At 47.8% G+C, this 22624-nt stretch overlaps 3 protein-coding genes across 3 annotated transcripts; 1 reads left to right on the forward strand and 2 right to left on the reverse strand.

The window, feature by feature from the left end:
* Nucleotides 1-636: 636 nt before the first annotated feature.
* KCTD14 (potassium channel tetramerization domain containing 14) lies at nucleotides 637-3877 on the reverse strand. Its single transcript, XM_039370047.1, has 2 exons — nucleotides 3579-3877; nucleotides 637-1402 (listed from the first exon to the last, which is right to left on the reverse strand). Exons 1-2 carry the CDS (start codon nucleotides 3636-3638, stop codon nucleotides 734-736), a joined length of 729 nt encoding a protein of 242 aa, XP_039225981.1. The 5' UTR covers nucleotides 3639-3877; the 3' UTR covers nucleotides 637-733.
* Nucleotides 3878-9187: 5310 nt separating this feature from the next.
* LOC120320391 (thyroid hormone responsive) lies at nucleotides 9188-9601 on the reverse strand. The gene has a single exon (XM_039370031.1). The coding sequence runs from the start codon at nucleotides 9599-9601 to the stop codon at nucleotides 9188-9190; it is 414 nt and encodes a 137-aa protein (XP_039225965.1).
* Nucleotides 9602-14612: 5011 nt separating this feature from the next.
* On the forward strand, nucleotides 14613-18649 carry LOC120320400 (NADH dehydrogenase [ubiquinone] 1 subunit C2-like). Its single transcript, XM_039370048.1, has 3 exons — nucleotides 14613-14855; nucleotides 16934-17077; nucleotides 18469-18649. The coding sequence occupies exons 1-3, from the start codon at nucleotides 14708-14710 to the stop codon at nucleotides 18516-18518; spliced, it is 342 nt and encodes a 113-aa protein (XP_039225982.1). The 5' UTR covers nucleotides 14613-14707; the 3' UTR covers nucleotides 18519-18649.
* The last annotated feature ends 3975 nt before the right edge of the window (nucleotides 18650-22624 follow it).

A 22624-nucleotide genomic window follows, 5' to 3' on the forward strand; every position in this document is an offset into this window, starting at 1 on the left:
AGCGGTTTACTCTTCTTTTTTCTGGGAAGCTTTATTGACTTCCCAATCTAAGTCCACATTCCAGGGATTGCCTGGTGGTGTCCTTTTCAGGTGCTAACTCAGCCGACCTTGTTTAGCAATTTGAACATAGCTGGGCTCAGGTTGTAGGGATTGGTACATGGACTAGCTCAGGGGTAGGCAACCTTGTCTCTTTTATGACTCGTGGACTTCAACTCCCAGAATTCTTGAGCCAGCATGGCTCAACTTGGAAACCTCTCACTTTCTCCTCAGCATGGCTGGCTCAGGAATTCTGGGAGTTGAAGTCCAAGTGTCATAAAAGAGCCAAGGTTGCCTACTCCTGGTCTAGCTATTCCTATTCTCTCAACCATGGCAACTTCAATATGGATAAACTTCAACTCCCAGAATTCCCTAGCCACCAAAACCCAGTTGTTCCCCAAAGGTCTCAAACTCCAGAGGTGGAGCAAAATTTAGAGGCCCTAAGACTGTATACACTCAGCAAACATCTGGAATGATCCTCAGCCTTACCTAGCCCAGTCCTATGAAAGCTACCCAAGAGCCCAAGGGTCTTCAAACTTGGCCCTTTGATGACTTGTGGACTTTGACTCCCAGAATTCCTCAGCCAGTGTGCCTGGCTGAGGAATTCTGGGAGTCGAAGTCCACAAGTCATCAAAGGGCCAAGTTTGAAGACCCCCTGCAACAGCCCTTCTTGATCTAATGGGTTGTGAGCTTTGGGCTACCACCAATGGAACAAAAACTTGTAGAAGAACTCATTGGCTTTGAAGCGAAAGCCTTTTTCTGGGACGTAACTCTGGAAAGAGGCCTTGTAACCTTTGGCTTCTATGTCCATCTTGATGCAGTCCAGAAGATCCAGAATGCTCGGGGCCGCTTTCCATGGGCCAAACTGGACCACCGATTTCTTGGAGGTATCTAAAATGCTGAGGGCATCACTACACCTCGCCACATCTTCCAAAGTCTTCATCACGCAGAGCATCACGCTGGATTGGCGGGAGGCCACAGCTTCTGCCCGGGCAATTCGGATCATCAATTCGATGTTTTCAGAATAGTTGGGCACCCGGTCAAGAAACTGCTTCCTGGCCACCAGCTCACCAAAGATTTGAGGGGATTCTTCCAGTTGTTTGATCAAAGGCTTGAGCTCATAGTAGACGGCTTCCTTGTAAACCTCCTCAACGTTTTGCAAGGGGACGCAATCACCACGCAGATACTCCAGGATGTATTTAAAGTAAGTTCCAGGCCGGTCTATGAAGATTCGGCCCGCTGAATCTGTTCGGGGCTTGGCCTGGCTAAACATTTCAGCCAGTTTGGATCCTGGGTGCCTCTTCAAAGTGTTCAGCGTGGTGGTGAAGATCTCTCCACCAATGTTCAACTCAATGATCTGGCACCGCTGATGAGAAAAGGAAGGGGAAAATAGGCGGCATCTCAGTTTTGAGAAGGGAAAGAGCAGGGACAGCCACAAAGATTGAATTAAAATAGCATTTCAATCAATCATGCATTGTTTTAAAGCAGTTCTCCTTACACAGGGTTCTTCAAACTTGGCCCTTTTATGACTTGTGAACTTCAATTCCCAGAATTCCCCAGCCAGGCATGCTGGCTGAGGAATTCTGGGAGTTGAAGTCCACACCTCTTAAAATGGCCGAGGTTGAGAAACACCAGTTTAGCTCTTTCTGAGTTAGCATTATTTCCCCCTCACATTATGTCAGGGGTCTTCAAATGTGGCCCTTTTATGACTTGTGGACTTCAACTCCCAGAATTCCTCAGGCAGGCATGCTGGCTGAGGAATTCTGGGAGTTGAAGTCCACACCTCTTAAAATGGCCGAGGTTGAGAAACACCAGTTTAGCTCTTTCTGAGTTAGCATTATTTCCCCCTCACATCATGACAGGGGTCTTCAAACGTGGCCCTTTTATGACTTGTGGACTTCAACTCCCATAATTCCTCAGCCAGGCCTAACCCTTCTTTGTCAAATAAGACACAATTTACTGGATTGCCGTGACATGCTTATCAACCTATAGTTCAGAAAGACACACCAAGAAGCTATAATGGAGTTAGTTTGCTTCTTTGGGGCTTAGTGTGACTTATACCACTAACCTTGCTTTTATAATATCCTGGTTTAGGATGCTGCGTCAATCTATACACGTATATGCAGACCGTTGCATATAGATCATATCAATTTCTTTGCCTACCCTCCCTTTCGTCAAGAACTGAATTTGCCTGGTTTTGACTTAGGCCATACGGAATCTAGGTCTGTCTTGTAAACCACAGTTTATGGCTTGATGCAGTGTTTGTCAGCTTCAGCAACTTTAAGATGGGTGGACTTAACAGAATAACAGAGTTGGAAGGGATCTTGGAGGTCATCTAGTCCAACCCCCTGCTCAGGCATGAAACCCTATACCATTTCAGACAAATGGCTGTCCAGTCTCTTCTTAAAAACTTCCAGTGTTGGAGCGTTCACAACTTCTGGAGGTAAGTAGTTCCACTGATTAATTGTTCTAACTGTCAGGAAATTTCCCTTTATTTCTAGGCTGCTTCTCTCTTTGATTAATTTCCATCCACTGCTTCTTGTCCTGCCTTCTGGTGCTTTGGAGAATAGCTTGACTCCCTCTTCTTTGGAGCAGGCCCTCAGATACTGGAACACTGCTATCATGTCACCCCACGTCCTTCTTTTCACCCAATTCAACTCTCTTTAGCGCAGTAGAAGATAACATTATAACCTCAATTAATTTTAAATTTACACAACAGTATATACTAGCCATTTCTATAACAACAAACTCTTTCCAGTATCTCAACATCATTTCTATATCGTGGCGACCAAAACTGGACGCAGGATTCCTAGTGTGGTCATACCAAGGCGTTATAAAGTGGTATTATTAACATTTTATATAGCGTGCTGGCTGGGGAATTCTGGGATTTGAAGTCCACCCGTCTTCAAGTTGCTGCAGTGGACAAATCCTTTTCTTAGTGCAGTGGTTCTCAACCTGTGGGTCGGGACCCCATTTGGGGTCGAACGAACATTTCACGGGGGTCGCCAAACAACGCAGTCCGCCATTTTTTTCCCCCTTTTTCTTAGCTGTGCTACTCCCTTTTATTCTATTGGCTTTTGAAAGCCAATAGAATAGACTCTCTTGAATAGAGTCTAATTCTATTGGCTTTCAAAAGCCAATAGGAATTGTCCAGGCTGTCTCTGCCCTGCTGAGCCCGCCAAAAGTCCCATTCTGCAAACGGTGCTGCACCAGTTGAGTAGTCCTCGACTTACGACCGGTTGAGTAGTCCTCGACTTATGACCGGTTGGGGGTCGCGGCATTAAAAAGGTTGAGAACCACTGTCTTAGTGTGTTGCGTGCTCTCAGTCCACTGACTCCACAATGCACAGACCAAACAAAGGCTCCATTGAAGCAAAGCTGCAGATACTACAGACCCACAAAACTGTCTTGCACTTTTCCTCGCTGCATCTGCTTCTCAAACCTGTCCTATCTACCCACCTGCTCTTCAAGGGCGGCAAAACGTGCCAGAGAGGGGATTAAACTCATTGCCTACCTCCTTTTGCTACGTTCCCTCATGCTTACCGTTGGCGAGCTGGCCAAACTTTGTTTTCCAAGGATCTTAGGCTCTGGAGAATTACTCATTTTTTCTCTCCTCTGGCACTGGAGATCCAGAGGTCTAGCAGTTAGCAGCTGGTGAGTTATTGTTGAGAACGGATTAGCTAACCGGTCTTCCTTTCCAGCTTCTTGTCACCACCCTGCAGCACACCAGTGTCCATTCACGCCCCGTTGCACACTAGACATTCCTTCCAGGTGAAAACAGCGTAACCCGAGCACCTGTAGGCGGACATTTTGCGTTCAGGACACCTGCAGAGGTGGCACTGCCCCCTGAGGTAGGAGGAGATTTCCCTGGCCAGACTTTTCCAAATTCCTGCCTCCAGGCAGACACGTCAAAATAGCCAGCCAGCCCAATCAGTTCTCCCTCATCTCTTTTGCGCCTTCGGCAAACAGTCTCACCAAACAAGCATCGCCCTCAGCTCAGCTGATTCTGAATTCTTCTGCCTGGCTGAAGATAGCCAATCTTCTCGCCTGAATCTGAACAGCTCAGCCCTGAATTGCTAGTTTTGCAAGATCGACCTATTCTTCCAAAGCACCCAAGAGCAGGACAAGAAGCAATGGATGGAAACTTAACGAAGGAGAGAAGCAACCTGGGACTGACTAGGCCAGGAAAATGCACAACTGATAGTGAAGCACAGACAGTCCTCAACGTACAAGAATGATCAGGGACTAGAGGCTAAAATGTAGAAGGAACGGCTGCAGGAATTGGGGATGTCTAGTCTAATGAAGAGAAGGACCAGAGGAGACATGATAACAGCCTTCCAATATCTCAGGGCTGCCCCAAAGAAGAGGGAGTCAAGCTCTTCTCCAAAGCACCTGAAGGCAGGACAAGAAGCAACAGATGAAAACTCATCAAGGAGAGAAGCAACCTGGGACTAAGGAGAAATTTCCTGACAGTCAGGACAAACGTACTGAGGAGAGATCAAACCAAGATTCAGGACAAATTTCCTGATAGTGAGAACAATTAATCAGTGGAATGGCTTGCCTCCAGAAGTATAGTATAGGGCAGGGGTGTCAAACTCAATTTCACTGAGGGCCGCATCAGCATTGCGGTTGCCCTGGGGTGTGTGTGGCCAGAATGGGTGCAGCCTACTGGTGGGCATAACCAGTTCTACATCGTTCGCATCAAGGGTGCCTGTGGGGGCCTGGGCAGGAGTGAGACAGATCTGAGGGTCTCTGGCAGAAGGGGGTGGGACCGGGGCAAGTGCCAAGGCATTGTCCACCGGGGCAAGTGCCAAGATGGCCACCACAAAATTGTATATTGGCTTCCGGCCGGCCTGGGCCAGGGCCAAGGCAGCGGGGGCCGTTCCCTCACTGTTTCCAGAATGGCTTCGCGGGCCACATGAAACCACTTTGCGGGCTGCATCCGGCCCCCGGGCCTTGTGTTTGACAAGTCTGGTGTAGGGGTACCTTGCTCAAGAGTATTAACTGTGAGACGGATCTCGGAGTCCTAGTGGGCAATCACCTACATATGAGCCAGCCGTGTGCTGCAGCTGCCAAAAAGGCCAACACAGTGCTAGGCTGCATTAACAGAGAGATAGAATCAAGATCAGGTGAAATTTTAATACCACTTTACGATGCCTTGATAAGGCTACACTTGGAATACTGCATCCAGTTTTGATCACCGCGATGTAAAAAAGATGTTGAGACTCTAGAACAGTGGTTCTCAACCTTTCTAATGCCGCGACCCCATAATACAGTTCCCCATGTTGTGGTGACCCCGAACCACTTATACATCACCGGGTGCCAGGGGCGTGGCCAAAGAAAAGGGGGAAAAAATGGCGGACAACCTTGTTTGGCGACCCCCGTGAAATGGTCGTTCGACCCCAAATGGGGTCCCGACCCACAGGTTGAGAACCACTGCTCTAGAAAGAGTACAGAGAAGAGCAACAAAGAGGATCAGGGGACTGGATCATATAATGAATGGTTGCTGGAATTGGATGTGTCTAGTTTAATGAAGAGAAGGACCAGGGGGGACATGATAGCAATGTTCCAGTATCTCAGGGGCTGCCCCAAAGAAGAGGGAGTCAAGCTATTCTCCATAGCAGGACAAGAAGCAACGGATGGAAACTAATCAAGGAGAGAAGCAACCTGGAACTAAGGAGAAACTTCCTGACAGAACAATTAACCAGTGGAACAACCTGCCTCCAGAAGTGGTGAATGCTCCAACACCGGAAGTTTTTAAGAAGAGACTGGTTAACCACGTGTCTGAAATGGTATAGGGTCTCCTGCTTGAGCAGGGGGTTGGACTAGAAGACCTCTAAGGTCCCTTCCAACTCTTTTATTCTGTTATTTGTCTTTCTGTTAAAGGAGGAGGCTGTGAAAACCCCAAGGAATATCCTCTCACCCCATAGGGCAGGTTTGGGGTGTAAGTCCCAGTACTTTAGGCCAGGTGCAAAAAGAATTTGAAAAGAAATAATAGCAATAACTTTCTGTAAAGTCCCCAGGAAGCCAAATAGGATCTGAAGGAGATTTTTCTCTACAAGAAAAAATTAACCATCCTGTAGATATTTCACAAGTGGGCAAAACACTGAATCGGAAAGAAGGAAGGGAATGAAGCAATACTTGGAATGAAGTTTACTTATCTTTTTTTATTCACAATAAGTTCCTCAGTTCAGTTACATACAAAAAAAATAGCATAAATATCATTCTGGAAATGATTTTCAAACAGTGGTTAATTCCAGCCACACCCTGATAGGGTGGCTGGGCTGATTCAAAAGGTACACAAACCCGGAATATTTCATCTATGAATAATAACTTAATCTTCTTTTCGCTCGAAGTAAGTTCATAACCATAAATATTTGGGGGGGGGGTTATTTCAAGAGACGGTTTGCTGGCGTGAAAGTTCTCTCCTTCGCTTTGAGCGAGTTCAAAACCTCAAAACTCTTTCTAGAAACGGCAGCACGTCGGTGGCAGCATAGAAATGGGTTTTTTTGGAGCAAGGTTTGACAAGGCTCCCAGTCCATCTGTGGTTTTTCAGGCAGCAATAGTGGAGCAAACCTATGAAATAAATCACAAAAGTTCATCAGCAATCTCTCCCAGACAGCACAAAGTCCTAGCAGCAGAAGCTGTTCAAGGTTAGCCAAGCATCTTTATAAATAGCAAATCAGGGCATAATGCTAGAACAGTGATGGCGAACCTTTTAGAGACTGAGTGCCCAAACTGCAACCCAAAACCCACTTATGCATCGTCAAGTGCCGGGTGGGCGTGGCCCATTGGGTGAGCGTGGCCCATTGGGTGGGCGTGGCTGCGGTGGTAACGGTAGACTGGGTGGGACTAAAAAGTTCAATCAATCAATTCCAACTTTGCGAGATCTTTTTTTTCCCCGCGAGAAGTTGAAATTGACTGATTGATTGAATCTTTTTTTTTTTGCACATGGCGGCGGAGGCCTAAAGCGAAAAGGTTTTCTAAAACCCAGCTGAAGGCCTAGGACTGGGGCAACGGCTCACTTGCCCACAGAGAGGGCTCTGAGTGCCGCCTCTGGCACCTGTGTCATAGGTTCGCCACCACTGTGCTAGGAGGTTTTTTTTTCCTACCACGTTCACTCTTGAGCAGTCTTCCCCTACATATATTTGAAATGAGAGTGCTGATAATTAGGGATTAAATCACTGCTACTATTATACATTTTTATCGGGGTACAGAGAATCACGTTTGGGTGTGATTTCTTGCACAGTGGTGGGGTTCATACATCACCGAAAGCCTGTGTAGGCAACATGGTTATTATATGATCTTTATGCTAATAGAGAAATGGAGAGAGGGAGAAGGGAAAATAGGAAGAAAAGGAGGGAGGGAGGGAGAAAGGAAGGAAGGAAGGAAGGAAAGAGTGAGAGAGAGAGTGAGAAAGAAAGCAAGAAAGCAAGAAAGCAAGAAAGCAAGAAAGAAAGAAAGAAAGAAAGAAAGAAAGAAAGAAAGAAAGAATATGGTGAGTGAGGGAGGAAAGGAAGGAAGGAAGGAAAATGGGGAGGGAGAGAGAGAGGAAAGAAGGAAAGGAAGGAAGGAAGGAAGGAAGGAAGGAAGGAAGGAAGGAAGGAAGGAAGGAAGGAGGGAGGGAAAGAAGGAAGGAAGGAAGGCGAGGGGCACCCTGTAGCTTTTGGTCCCCAGAGCCCCTTCTGATATCATAGAGTTTTCCTAGTCCTGACAGATCTAAACATTTGAAATTATTTCCCTTCACAGGTAGTCCTCGACCAAACGACCACAAGCGAGTCCGAAATTTCTGTTGCCAATTGAGAAGGTTGTTAAGTGAGTTTGTCCCACGTTACCACCTTTTTGGCCACCGCTGACTTTGCCTGTTGCAAAACGGGGATCACATGACCCTGGGACACCGCAACCGTCCTAAGTACAGGCCCAGTTGCCCAGCCTCGGAATTCTGATCACGTGCACCACCCGGATGCCGCAACGGATGTGAGTGTGAAAAGCGGTCACAAAGTCACTTTTTTTTTTCAGTGCCGTTGTAACTTCGGCCACTAAATGAACTGTTGCCAGTTGAGGACTCCCTGTACTAAGGAACAAAGAAACACTTTAAGCCTTAGGAAAAAAGCAACGCCTCCTGTTTTCTGTTCTTTAAGCCAGGGCTTTTCAACCAGTGGTACGGGTACCACCCGTGGTACATTGGCACCTGGCAGGTGGTACGCGACCATCCTAGAAAAGTGGTAGCAGGGGACGGGAATGAGCTGAACCGGTGGCAGCACCGTACAAGCCTGAGCGAGAGACGGCTGGAGTTGCAGGGCTGTCAGGGCTCAGCGGAAGCGCCAGGATCAATGCCGCTTTCCAGCTGATCGGCGCTTCTTCGGGACTGTCAGGGCTCAGCGGAAGCGCCAGGATCAGCGCCAGGCTCCAGCTGGAGCTCAGCGCTGATCCTGGTGCTTCTGCTGAGCCCAGAAGAAGCGCCGATCAGCTGGAATGTTGCAGCATCTCCAGGGTCTTGCAATTTACATTCAAATGCTTGGCAACCGATTCATATTTATGACGGTCACAGTGTCCCAAGGTTATGTGAAGTGACCAAAGCCTGCTGCAACCATCCAGCAGATGGGGGGAATAAAAAAACCCCACCCCACCCCAGCTGCCAATCCCCAACAGAAATGCTCACAACAATGAAAACCTCGGACAGGAGGAAGAGTGCCACTGGGCAGGCAGGCAGGTGTCTTGCTCGGCTGTGGCTTGGGAGACACTTTTTTCAGTGCCATTGTAACTTCGAACAGTCACTAAGCAAACTGTTGTAAGTCGAGGACTACCTGTACTTCATCACTTTTTTTCCTTTTTTGGGGGGGTCATCAAGTTTTTGACACCTTGCTAGGCAACTGGTGGTACTCGGATGTTGCCACATCCTAAAAGCGGTACAATGGGTGAAAAGGTTGAAAAGCCCTGGTTTAAGCACCCTCACCCTTGAAATCTAAACTGATTTTTCTATATGGGACAATTTAAGAAGTAAAAAAATCTTGCGAGTGATGGGATGCTGAGCATTCTTCAGCATGAACATAAAACCGAAGGTCTACCTCAAGGAAGGTCCACCTTCCAGATATATTATAAAAGGAAACATCTTACCTCTGACTGCTTCCTAGGGTGCGTTTCTCCACACCTTAGCTCCGGTTGATCCGTTCCATAATTTCGTTGTATTTGGCCGTGACAGCCAGGGCCCTCTGGGTCAAATGATGGAGGACACGATACAGACTCGACAAGTGGTAGTAAAATATGTCTTCCAGGCTGTCCTCCTCCATGTTGTCCTGCTTCTCTTGAGGAGCCACAGGTAACTGCTTCTCTATTCTCAGAGGTAACAGCCCGCCTTCCAGCATCCCCTTGCCGGATTTCAGCAACGTAAAATGTTCAAACAAATCTTTGCCGGCCCCGAAAGTATCTTCCAGGTCTTCTAAGGAGACCCCACGAAGAAGGCTGGGGAACATCACGGTCTGCTCCATCTTCTGGATGGCAGACACGTACTTCTCCGTGGCTGCAGAAGAGAGAAATTCTGGAAGTTGGAAGTCAGCTGGCATCATCAGGTCTTCACCGAGCTGGGAGACGGGCAAGGAACAAAAAAGGTGGACCAGGGTGCCAGGTGGTTGAGGACCGTTTATGTAGCCAAGCTGGGCAGCAAATCAGCTCCCGTCGGCATGATCGGGATGAGTTCCATCAAAGGACACACCTTGTTTTCCAGCCAATCAGACCTTTCTCCCCCCGGATCTTTCTGTGCAGTTGGCAAAGTGGGTTTATTGACAGGTTGGAAGTCTTCCAAATTGGGCCTCTTCCAAAGGTTTGACCCCCAGAGGGTGTGTGGGGCCGGGTCAAGGGATGACAGCTGAGTCATGTTGGACAAGCTCAGCTGGGTAAATTGGAAAATGCCCAATGGAAAACTTTCTGCCAAAGCTTGAGAAACAGTGAAGGATTGCAACAGGAGCCTTACATACATGGATACTCCAAAAGACACAGAAATCATGCATGCTACAGGTGCTTCCATCAGCTCCCGTGGATGTAATAATACCTGATCAATCAATCAATCTGAATAGAGCTGGAAGGGACCTTGGAGATCTTCTAGTCCAGTGGTTCTCAACCTGTGGGTCGGGACCCCATTTGGAGTCGAACGACCATTTCACGGGGTCGCCAAACCACGCTGTCCACCATTTTTTTCCCTTTTCCCTAGTTGTCCTACTCCTTCTTATTGCTGGCCACACCCACTTGAGGTCACCACAACATGGGGAACTGTATTATGGGGTCACGGCATTAGAAAGGTTGAGAACCACTGTTCTAGTCCAACCCCCTGCTCAAGCAGGAGAATCTATACAATTTCAGACAAATGGTTGTCCAATCTCTTCTTAAAAATCTCCAATGATGAAGCGCCCACGATTTCTGGAGGCAAGCAGTTCCACTGGTTAATTGTCCTCACTGTTAGGAAGTTTCTCCTTAATTCCAGGTTGCGTGTCTCCTTGATTAGTCTCTTGACAAATTGTCCATTAGCTTGCAATTTGCAATTTAATATCACGTCTGATGTCTGTGAAGCTGTCTGGCTTTTAGAAGAGTTTTTTAAATCTATTATTTGAGTTGTGTATAACTTTATTTATGGATTTGTTGAATTTATATAGCCATCCACCTCAATATAGACCTTGGAGAATAGCACAGATCGTCCTCGAATCAATCAATCAATCAGGATAGATCTGGATGGGACCGAGGCCATCTAGTCCAGCCCCTGTTCAAGCAGGAGACCTTGGCATATGCCATTTCAGATAGGTGGCTGTCCAGTCTATTCTTAAAGACATCCAGTGATGAAGCACCTACAACTTCTGGAGGCAAGTGGTTCTACTGGTTAATTGTCCTCGCTCTTAGGAAGTTTCTCCTGAATTCCAGGTTGCTTCTCTCTCCTTGATTAGTTTCCATCCATTGTTTCTTGTCCAGCCTTCAGGTGTTTGGGGGAATAAATTGACCCCTTCCAAAGGTGCTGTCATGGTTTCAATAGATGAAACCAGTCAAAAGAACTTCCAAGGAAGATTTTTTTCCTTAAAGAACATTTTATTAGGAAACAAAGTATCGGCACTTACATAGTTGAACCCAAAACTGAAATTCCCTCCTCCCAGATACGAAGTAACAAGTTACACTTCCCACCCCACAAAAGCTGTCGGAAATCACATTCCCCAATCAGCACAAAACGCGGGCTTTTCTCTCCGGCTCTTCAGCCCGCCAAAACCTGATCAACCATGTCCTTGAGTTCCCACACGACTGCATTTTTTATGGCTAGCTAAATCCTCAAAATAAAAGTTGGAATTAAGATTGCCGGGAGAAATATCAACAACCTAAGATATGCAGATGATACCACTCTAATGGCAGAAAGTGAAGAGGAACTACCACTCTAATGGCAGAAAGTGAAGAGGAACTAAAGAGCCTCTTGATGCGGGTGAAGAAGGAGAGTGCAAAAGTTGGCTTGAAACTCAACATTAAGAAAACCAAAATCATGGCATCCGGCCCTCTCAATTCCTGGCAAATAGATGGGGAAGAAATGGAGGTAGTGACAGATTTTATTTTTCTGGGCTCCAAGATCACCTCAGATGGGACTGCAGCCAAGAAATTAAAAGACGCTTGCTCCTGGGGAGGAAAGCTATGGCAAATCTAGACAGCATATTAAAAAGCAGAGACATCACCCTGCCAACAAAAGTGCGTATAGTCCAGGCCATGGTTTTCCCAGTTGCAATGTATGGCTGTGAAAGTTGGACCATAAGAAAGGCTGAGCGCCAAAGAATTGAGGCCTTTGAACTATGGTGCTGGAGAAGACTCCTGCGAGTCCCTTGGACTGCAAGGCGTTCAAACCGGTCAGTCCTAGAAGAGATCAACCCCGACTGCTCTTTAGAAGGCCAGATCCTGAAGTTGAAACTCAAATACTTTGGCCACCTAATGAGAAGGAAGGACTCACTGGAGAAGGGCCTAATGCTGGGAAAGATTGAGGGCAATAGAAGAAGGAGACGACAGAGAATGAGATGGCTGGATGGAGTCACTGAAGCAGTAGGTGTGAACTTAAATGGACTCCAGAAGATGGTAGAGGACAGGAAGACCTGGAGGAACGTTGTCCATGGGGTCGCGATGGGTCGGACATGACTTCGCAATTAACAACAACAACAACAAAAATCCTCAAGCATTTGCCCCATTCCCCCATCCTACATCTAAACTCTAAGGCACTTTAGAAGCAAAGGTAAAATGGCTGCTGAATCTCAGTTGTCAGAGTGTGGACATCCATTGTCACAGCGTTGACTGGTGCTTTTTCAGGAGGCAACTGGACTTTCTTGTTTTTCTTTGAAGACGTTTCTCTTCTCATCCAAGAAGCTTCTTCAAGCTCTGACTGGATGGTGGGGGAATGGAAGGATTTATACTCCTTGTAGACAGCTGGTCATTTGCATCCTTTTAGAGCAGGGGTATCAAACTCAATTTCATTGAGGGCCGCATCAGCATTGCGGTTGCCCTCAGGGGGCCCGGTGCGTGTGGCCAGGGTGGGTGCGGCCTACTGGGTGGGTGTGGATGGGTGAGGCCAACTGGGTGGGTGTGGATGGAGGTGGTGTGGCCTACTGGGTGGGTGTGGCCAGCTCTACATCATTCACATCAGGGGTGCCTGTGGGGGCCTGGGCAGGAGTGGGATAGATCCGAGGGTCTCTGGCAGAAGGGGGTTGGACCAGGGCAAGGGCCAAGGCATGGTCCACTGGAGGAGCCTCACTGTTCCTCTTAGGCCTTGCGGGGGGGGGGCTTATGGAGCTAAGACTGAATGCGTTTCAGCATAGATGGCCACCACAAAATTGTACATCGGCTCCCGGCCGGCCTGGGCAGCGGGGGCCGTTCCCTCACTGTTTCCAGGATGGCTTTGCGGGCCACATGAAACCACTTCGCAGGCCGCATCCGGCCCCTGGGCCTTGTGTTTGACATGTCTGTTTTAGAGGGTCATTGAGGCCACCTGGAGGTGTACCTGTGTCCTCAGGGTCACCTGAGCTGTGCAAATGGGTGTGGAGCTGAAAGGATTGTGTGTGTAGTTGTGCTTTCTGCAGGATGATTCTGCAGCTCCACAACATAATCCATTTTAGCAGTTCCAAGAAGGCTCCACAACCCTGAGGACACAGATAAATCTCCAATGACCCTCTGAAAGATGGCAAATGACTAGCTGTCTGCAAGGAGTATAAATCCTTTCCTTCCCCACCATCCAGTCAGAACTGAAGAAGCTTCTTGGGATGAGGAGCGAAAGGTCATCAAAGAAAAACAAGGAAGTCCAGTTACCTCCTGAAAAAGCACCTTTGGGACAATCCCTGACCTGGAGGACTGAGAAGCTCCATGGACAACTGGCCTTACACAATTTTCTGCCTCCGCCTCTTCTCCCTCCCCTCAGTGTGTTCCTCCCTTGGTCCCACAAAGCTGTTTTAGACTCTGGACTGAATCTCCTGATGCAATTTCATTGCTTCACTTTGGTTCCAGCTCTGCTGCATCATCCAGATTCTTGTCATCATCTGGCTAAATCAGGCTCTGGATTTTTGCCCTCAGACCTTGCCCAGATGGGATGGTCCCGGCTTGGCAGGAACAAGAACGCCGCAAGAAGGTAAACTTGCCACGAACAAGCCACATCCCAGCGGCGTGGCTGTTGCGACACAGGTTGATGTCTCTTTCAGGATGAGGTTGAGGTACCAAATCCCTTGAGGGGCCTTGATTCTAATTAAAAGGGGCTGTGTAGAAATGATATGGGGGGGCAGGCTTTAGCACTGTGATAACATTACGAGGAGTCCTCGGCTTACAACGTGTCAGATTAAAGTCTTCATCCTGGTTCATCCAAGCTGGGAATAAATAAGCAACATGGTGACTGCTTTGGGAAGATGGTTACAGTTTATTAAAGAAGCAGAAAGATGGTTCTTGCAGGAAAGAGCTGAGGAAAGAAGAAGGGCTGAGCACATGGGCAAGGGGTTTTTATACCCTCTCTAGCCTTTTGTTTGGAATAGTTTCCTGTTCAAAGAAAAACAAGGAAGTCCAGTTACCTCCTGAACTTTGAGGCTATTTCTGAGTGTTTTTCTAGGCCTTGATATCTGTGGTTTAATCCTATTATCATATCCTGCTTCCCTGGTGATGGGGCTAATGACTCCTAGAGATTGGGTGGGGTATGCAGATTTTAAGTCTCTTTGCCTTGACAAACTTTCTGATGGTTTTACATTTGCATTTCTATTCTATTCTATTCTATTCTATTCTATTCTATTCTATTCTATTCTATTCTATATCGTGGGCGCTCCATCACTGGAGGTTTTTAAGAAGAGGCTATACAGTCACTTGTCTGAGATAATATAGGTCTCCTGCTTGAACGGGGGGGGGAGGGGGCTGGACTAGAAGACCTCCAAGGTCCCTTCCAGCTTCTATTCTGTTCAATGCAAGCTCCGTCCAGCTGTTTCCTCCCTGCCAATCGGCCCCTCCGCGCGAGCCCCGCCCTGGCGGAGAACAGCCACGCCCCCCGGCCAATCCGGGCTCGGAGGCGGCAGGGAGGGGCCGGCGCTGCGGAGCCCCGCCCCTTGCTCCAGGAAGGAGGACGGAACCTTCCTCGGCGGGCCGCGCGGGCTGGGGGGACGGTGTTACGGGCCGGAATCTCCGCCGCTCCAGCCGTCGCCATGCAGCTCCGCTTCTCCGTCCCCAACGAGGCACTCTCGCTGCCGCCGCCGCCGCTGCTCACCTTCCCCTCCATCTGGATGGCGGGCGTCTTCTGGATCAGCGCCTTGGTGCACAACGGCGTCAACCGCAGGCCCGCCCTGCGCTCCGGTCAGTCGCCGGGCCCTTCCGCGTGGCCCCCCGTCCCTCCGCTCTTGGGGGGGGGGGTCCCCGGGCTGCCCATCGAGGTCCCGTCCGGCCCTTCCGCGGACAGGGTCCCCGTCGCTGCTAACCAGCACGCAGAGCTCAAGGAAGCGGAGAGCCGGAAGGGAAGAATCGCATGCCCATCATCCACAGCCGAGGTGGAGCCAAGAGAAGCCCCATCCGGAGTCAGGGTCGGGAGGATCCCGGTCTGACCTCCGGGGGGGGGGACGATGCTCCGGAGGGGTCCCTTCCTGGTGGGCCCAAATGGAGGATTTGATTTATTTATCCTGCCTCCCTCTTTTGGGTCAAGGGGCAATTAATGCCTTCATATCTTTCTCCCCGACACACAACAGCCCTGTGAGGTGGGACAGTCTGAGAGAGAGGCGCTGGCCAAGGTCACACCAAATGACCTTTATTAGTCTCTTAGCCCAAGCCCGAGAATAATAAGTTGTTTTTACTATTATTAAATATAATTTTAATATACAAACATAATTACATGTTATTAAAATGCTAGGGAGCTCGTGGAAGACTGACCTTCAGGTAAACAGCCATCAGGTAGCGACAAACTATATTTACCCACCATTCAAAAGAGACAATAATAAAAAATATATATAAAAGAAAAGACCGGAAGAATTCCTCTCTTGCAGCCCACAGTGAGATAAATGGGGATTAACACCGGACAAAAAAATAAAAATGGGGAGAGAAAAAAATACTACATGCAACCAAGGAACCACCAAGGAATAAACTGCAGCCCCCTCAACACTTGGAGGGCAAAATACTATATATAAAAGGGGTCCCCAACCTTGCCCATTTTATGACTTGTGGACTTCAACTCCAAGAATTACTTAGCCAGCCATGCTGGCTGAGGAATTCTGAGAGTTGAAGTCCACAAATCATACAGCGGGCAAGGTTGGGGACCCCTGATATATAAGGCAGCCACCCAAATAATCATAAGAGGGATAGAATCAAGACCACGTGAAGTTTAATACTATTTTACAATGCCTTGGTAAGGCCACACTTGGAATACAGCGTCCATTTTGGTCATCACGATATAAAAAAGACATTAAGACTCTAGAAAGAGTGCAGAGAAGAGCAACAAAGATGATTAGAGGACTGAAGGCTAAAACATATGAAGAATGGTGACTGGGATTGGGTATGTCTAGTTTAATGAAGAGAAGGACGAGGGGTGACAGGATAGCAGTCTTCCAATATCCAAGGGGTTGCCACAAAGAAGAGGGAGTCAAGCTATTCTCCAAAGCACCTGAGGACAAGACAGGAATGGATGGAAACTAATCAAAGAGAGAAGCAACCTTGAACCAAGAAGAAATTTCCTGGCAATTAGAACAATTAATCAGTGTCTAAAATAGGGTACAGGGCAGGGGTAGGCAACCTCGGCTCTTTTATGACTCATGGACTTCAAATCCCAGAATTCCTGGGAGTTCAAGTCCATTGAGCTGAGGTTGCCTACCCCTGGTATAGGGTATAGATGCCTCCAGAGGTTCTGAATGCTCCAACACTGGACATTTTTAAGAAGAGATTGGACAACCATTTGTCTGAAATGATAGAGTTTCCTGCCTAAGCAGGGGGTTGGACTAGAAGACCTCCAAGGCCCCTTCCAACTCTTATCATTATTGTTAATCCACTATGCAATGAGGAGGAGGAGGAGGAGGGAAAGAAGGAGGAAATTGAGGAACACAGCAGATGTAGTTACTTCAGTCCTCCAGACCAAGTTCAGCTTGTCTTCTTCACGCCTTTGTAGGCATCTTCCTAGTGACAGCCACCTGCTGTATACCAGAGGTCACCAACCTTTGGGGCACCAGGGACCGATTCCGTGGAGAGAGCTTTTTCCGCGGACCAGAGGCCGCGTGGTTTTGTATGCTGCCGGCATCCCACGGATGGGGCTTTGCTTGTGCGGACTGGTTGCTGGCATGCCATAACCCGGTACTGGAGGTTGAGGACCCCTGCTCTATACCATTTGAAATGCCAATTGGGAATTTCAGGACAGCTTGTTGAACTTGTCCCTTCGCTCTCTTGATCTTTTCCAGGCGTCCATCGTCAACTCCTGATGGCCACTCTGGGGTTTTGTTTGGGCTACTACATCAAGAGATACTCCAATTACTACCACGCTGAGAGGGACAGGCAGCTTTTCAGTTACATCAAGCACCATCCCGAGGACTTTGTAGAAAAAGGTACGTCGGCGTGAAACGCGTTCCAGAAGAGCTGCTCAAAGCCTTAAAGGGAAATTAGAGGGGGGGAAAGGGGCTGTTTTCTAAGGCAGGTGATGGGACCCCCAGCTGTTTCTCCCGAGTTGCCCACAGCATGGATGAGATAAAGACCCCCAAATAATTCCTCCAGCAAGTTGTCACAAAGCCTTTACAAATCCACACCAATGCCCTGGGTGCCAGCCGCAGCCAGATAGTGTTGAGGAGGCTGGAAATTATAGTTCAGCAATAGCTGGATTGTTGTGAGTTGTCAAGTGTCAGGAGTATGTGGAACTGGACAATTTTTCGGGTATCAAAATCTGGGAATTTGGGGTACGTTTACATGGTTTGAGTCTTGATTCTTGGCAACTGTTTAAATACATTTGTGCATATTTTCTTGGCAGTTTTTGGAAGTGGTCTGCCCTTCTTCCTAGGACCAAGAGGGAGGGACTGGCCCAAGGTTACTGAATTGGCTTTCATGCCTGAGGCAGGACTGGAACTCGCCACCTCCTGGGTTCTAGCTGCCTGAACTGCTGCATCAAGCTGGCTTTTAACAGACTAGACCTCTTGATGGGCAATTCTGATCACTCCTTCTGAACAGGGGACAAACCTATAGGACTAAGGAATTGGGCTTTTCCACAATAAATCAAAATTTTCCTTAGAAGTGACTTGAGAGCAGTGGTTCTCAACCTGTGGGTTGGGACCTCATTAGGTAGGAGAACCAAGATTTTAGCGTCTTATTGGCTCCCCATTTTTAACCCACTGAAGTTTTGGGCACCAGGGACCAGTTCTGTGGAGAGGTTTTTCCACGGACTGGAGGGTGTGTGGTTTTGTCTATAGCAGTGGTTCTCGACCTGTGGGTCGGGACCCCATTTGGGGTCAAACGACCATTTCACGGAGGGTGCCAAACAACGCAGTCCGGCATTTTTTCCCCCTTTTCCTTAGCTGTGCTACTCCCTTTTATTCTATTGGCTTTTGAAAGCCAATAGAAGAGACTCTCTTGAATAGAGTCTAATTATATTGGCTTTCAAAATCCAATAGGAATTGTCCAGGCTGTCTCTGCCCTGCTGAGCCCACCAAAAGCCCCATTCTGCAAACGGTGCTGCACCAGTTGAGTAGTCCTCGACTTACGACCGGTTGAGTAGTCCTCAACTTACGACTATTTGGGGGTCGCGGCATTAAAAAGGTTGAGAACCACTGCTTTAGAGCTTCTTAACAGAAACTCTTGCTTGCTTAAATTCTCTTTAAGGAAGTGTAAACAAGATTGATACCTGAAGTTTACGGTAAACATACCCACAAAATATACAGGCAGTGCTTTTTCCGTGTCGTTGGCTTATCAATAAAGCTTCATCAGCAGGGATCATTTCCTGTTTTGCTAGAGCCTAGAAAAATGGGAGACATCCTGGAAGACTTCGTCCCAACTCGCTGAAGGCTGCCGGCAGATCCCGCCGTCTTCTGGGTGTTTCCTCCCTGCTCTTGCGTGTGGATGCCCTCCGGGTCAAATCGCCTGTTGATAAACGTGGATTGTATCCTTTCTAATAAAAGTTATATGAAGGTCCAGTCTGCCTTTTGTGTTCATGATGTATGCGTCAAAATGGGGGAGACGATGCCTGGGAGGTTTAGTATCAATTTGCCACTGCAGAAAATTTGAATCCGTGGTCACTGATAACGATGAGAGACTAACTGCTGAGGAGTTTGTAAAAAAAAGGAGTGCCATTTTGGTAGCCTGACATCCCAAAACGGGTCCTGTAATCTTTCCCCTATTTAAGAATCCACCAGTATCCAGTCTGCAAACATTAATAATAATAATAATAATAATAATAATAATAATAATAATAATAATAATAATAATAATAATAAAAAAAATTGAAAGGGACCTTGGAGGTCATCAAGTCCAACCCCCTGCTCAGGCAGGTAACCCTATATCATTTCGGACAAATGGCTGTCCAGTTTCTTCTTAAAAGCTTCCAGTATTGGAGCATTCACCGCTTCTGGAGGCAGGCTGTTCCACTGGCTAATTGTTCTAACTGTCAGGATGTTTCTCCTTAGTTCCAGGTTGCTTCTCTCCTTGATGAGTTTCCATCCGTTGCTTCTTGTCCTGCCTTCAGGAGCTTTGGGGAATAGCTTGACTCCCTCTTCTTTGGGGCAGCCCCTGAGATACTGGAAGACTGCTATCATGTCCCCCCTAGTCCTTCTCTTCATTAAACTAGACCTACCCAATTCCAGCAACTGTTTCTTATATGTTTTAGCCTCCAGTCCCCTGATCATTTTTGTTGCTCTTCTCTGTACTCTTTCTAGAGTCTCAACATCAAGTAATAATAATAATAATAATAATAGTAGTAGTAGTAGTAGTAGTAGTAGTGTAGTAGTAGTAAAGTTGGAGGGGACCTTAGAGGTCATCTAGTCCAACCCCCTACTCAGGCAGGGAACCCTCTATCATTTCAGACAAATGGTTGTCCAATCTCTTCTTAAAAACTTCCAGTGTTGGAACACCCACAACTTCTGGAGGCAGGCAGTTCCACTGGTTAATTGTTCTCACTGTCAGGAAGTTTCTCCTCAGTTCTAGGTTGCTTCTCTCCTCGTTCCATCCGTTGTTTCAACCAACACAAACTCTCGTCTGTGACTTTCAGAGGCCTCTTGTGCTGAAGCCATGGCAACTTGGCTACCTATATTACAAGTCTCCCTGTCTGCCCTCAATCCCTTAACCGGTTGCGGTGGTCCAAGGTTACTGGGGAGGGAGGTGGGGTACACATAAGCACTGCCCTCTTTCTACGTGCATCCGTGAGGCTCCCAGCCCCGCAGATCTGGAGGCGAGGTCAGGGTTAGGAAATGGGGATGCTGGAAGCGACGGGCCGGTGACTTCTGACCGGTTTCCGTTTTACGGTCGAGGGTGGGACTGTCTTAAAAATGGAACATAGATTGGAACAGCTCCAGGACGGAGTGAGATCCTCTATTTTTAGAAACCGGGCTATAAGTGAGGACCTTTGGGCCTGGAGGCCTCTCCCAGCTGGGCCTGCCTTTGTCTGGAGAGAGAGAGATGCCAGGGGATCCTTCGGCTGTACGAAGCCCTTGAGACACAACAGGGCAAAGTGCCCAGTCTAAAGCAGAACAGTCTTTTTTTCTTTTTTTGCTTTCAGTCCTGGGAATTAATTACGGTTCGGTTCTGGCTCTGCGTCTCCAGAAAGGGTGAACTGGTAAAACTGCAACCGGGATGCAGTTTAGGGTCTAGGCAGTCCTCGAATTAACGACCACCATTGAGCTCCAGATCTCCGTGGCTAAACGAGGCAGTTTTAAATGAGCTTTGGCCCGTTTCACCAACTTTTCTTGACGCACTTGTTAAGCAAATCGCCGCGCTTGTTCAGTTAGTGACACGGTTGTGAAGTGAATCCGCCTCTCTCCCATTTGACTTTGCTTGTCAGAAGGTCGCTAAAGGGGACAAGGTGAAACACACACACACACACACACACACACCCCAGGACACTGCGACCGTCATAAATAGGAAGCAGTTGCTAAGTGTCTGAATTTTCATCCCGTGATCGTGAGGATGCTGCAACAGTCGCAAGGGTGAAAAAGGATCCTTTATTTATTAATAATTTTTTATTTTTCCAAACTCTTCCCCCATACATATACCGTAATACTTATCAGATATTAACATACGTTCCCTCCACACTCACATAGAAGATACTTTTAACAAAATGAAATAAACACATACACATGGCTTTTGGTGTTGCTCACCCATTTCCCCTTTCATCGTATCCACACTCCTTCTTCTCTACCTTCTTTCTCCCTTTCTTCTCTTCCCTACTTCCCCCTCTCCTCTCCTAGGGTGAAAAAGGATCCTAAGTCACTTTTTTCAGTACTGTTGTAACTCGGAACGGTCACTAAGTCGATTGTTGTAAGTTGAGGAATGCCTGTTCTGGTCCAGTTTCAGTTCTGGTCCCCTTCAAGCACTCAGCATTTCCCTGGGGACTTTGGGCCGGTCCCGTCCTCTCAGCCCCAGACCTGTCTGGGGTGGTGGGGAAGATGCTAGCCTGGGAGCAGAGAGACCCCCCTTTCTGCTCCAATGGGTGGGGGGAAAGATGTGAAGCCTTGAGACTGCCAGACCTCTGGGTGACTTCCAGGGACGGCTTCACTGGCCTGGGTAAGGCTTGGGGAGAGGTTTAAAAGCAGATCTTCCATGGCTCATCTGATCCCAAGCTGGTGTCCAAAAAGTCAAGATGGCGGCGATAACCATGCCAACCCTCTATGGAGATTCTCAGTCGTCCAAGTCATAATTGGCCCGAAGGTGCTTTTTCAAAAGGCCACTGGACTTAACCTTGTTTTCCTAGAAGACGTTTCACTTCTCATCCCAGAAGCTTCTTCAGTTCTGACCGAATGGTGGACAAGAGTAGGAGCTATCTAGCTCCTTGGCAAGATTAAGACACAGGGACTTCGGCTCCCAGAGTTGGAGATAGTATTCGTAGAGGTCTTTGTGGCCGTCTGAATGACTCCCCAAACCATCTTCCAGATCTTCTAAGGCAGTGGTTCTCAACCTGGGGGTCGGGACCCCATTTGGGTCGAACGACCATTTCACGGGGGTCGCCAAACAAGGCTGTCTGCCATTTTTTCCCCCTTTTCCTTAGCTGTGCTGCTCCCTTTTATTCTATTGGCTTTTGAAAGCCAATAGAATAGACTCTCTTGAATAGAGTCTAATTCTATTGGCTTTCAAAAGCCAATAGGAATTGTCCAGGCTGTCTCTGCCCTGCTGAGCCCACCAAAAGTCCCATTCTGCAAACGGTGGGGCACCAGTTGAGTAGTCCTCGACTTACGACCGGTTGAGTAGTCCTCGACTTATGACCGGTTGGGGGTCGCGGCGTTAAAAAGGTTGAGAACCACTGTTCTAAGGAGACCCCACGAAGGAGGCTGGGGGACATCACGGTCTGCTCCATCTCCTGGGCTGCAGAAGAAGCCAGGAGTCAGCTGGTACGTCGAAGTCTGCGCCCAGCTGGGATTGTGGCAAGGAGCAAAAGGGTGGGTTAAGCCTTCCAGATTGTTAAGGGCCATTTAAGAACAAGACCAGGCAGATGATCGGCCCCTCTGGCGTGATCCATCAAAGGACATCCCTTGGTTCCCAGCAAAATCAGGTTCCCTCCATCTCCCACACCTCTTTTTCTGCCCCTGGCAAAGTGGCATTATTTACACATTTCTAACACTGTCCCTGTAAAATTGGACTTCAGTTCTGTAATTTGACCCAAGCTGACTCCTGGGTCATTTGGATCAATAACAGCCAATAATGGAGTCAGGAGCTCAGCTGATGCAGATGGATCACTTCCAAATGACGTAGCTAAACTATTCCTCCTCAGAAGAAAAAAAGCAGTTTCTCTCCCTCCCTCCCTCTCTTTCTCTCTCTTCCTTTTATTAACATGTATAAAACACAGACAGATAATATCTATATTATAAACAACCAAGTTCCAAGAGCACCAAGGGAGCAATAGATATAGATAGATAGATGATTCATAGGTGATAGATAGATAGATACGAAATGTCGCCAAGACA

This window comes from Crotalus tigris, unplaced genomic scaffold (genome assembly GCF_016545835.1).
Source record: "Crotalus tigris isolate CLP2741 ecotype Arizona unplaced genomic scaffold, ASM1654583v1 scf7180000021352.268788, whole genome shotgun sequence".
Classification (NCBI taxonomy): domain Eukaryota; kingdom Metazoa; phylum Chordata; class Lepidosauria; order Squamata; family Viperidae; genus Crotalus; species Crotalus tigris.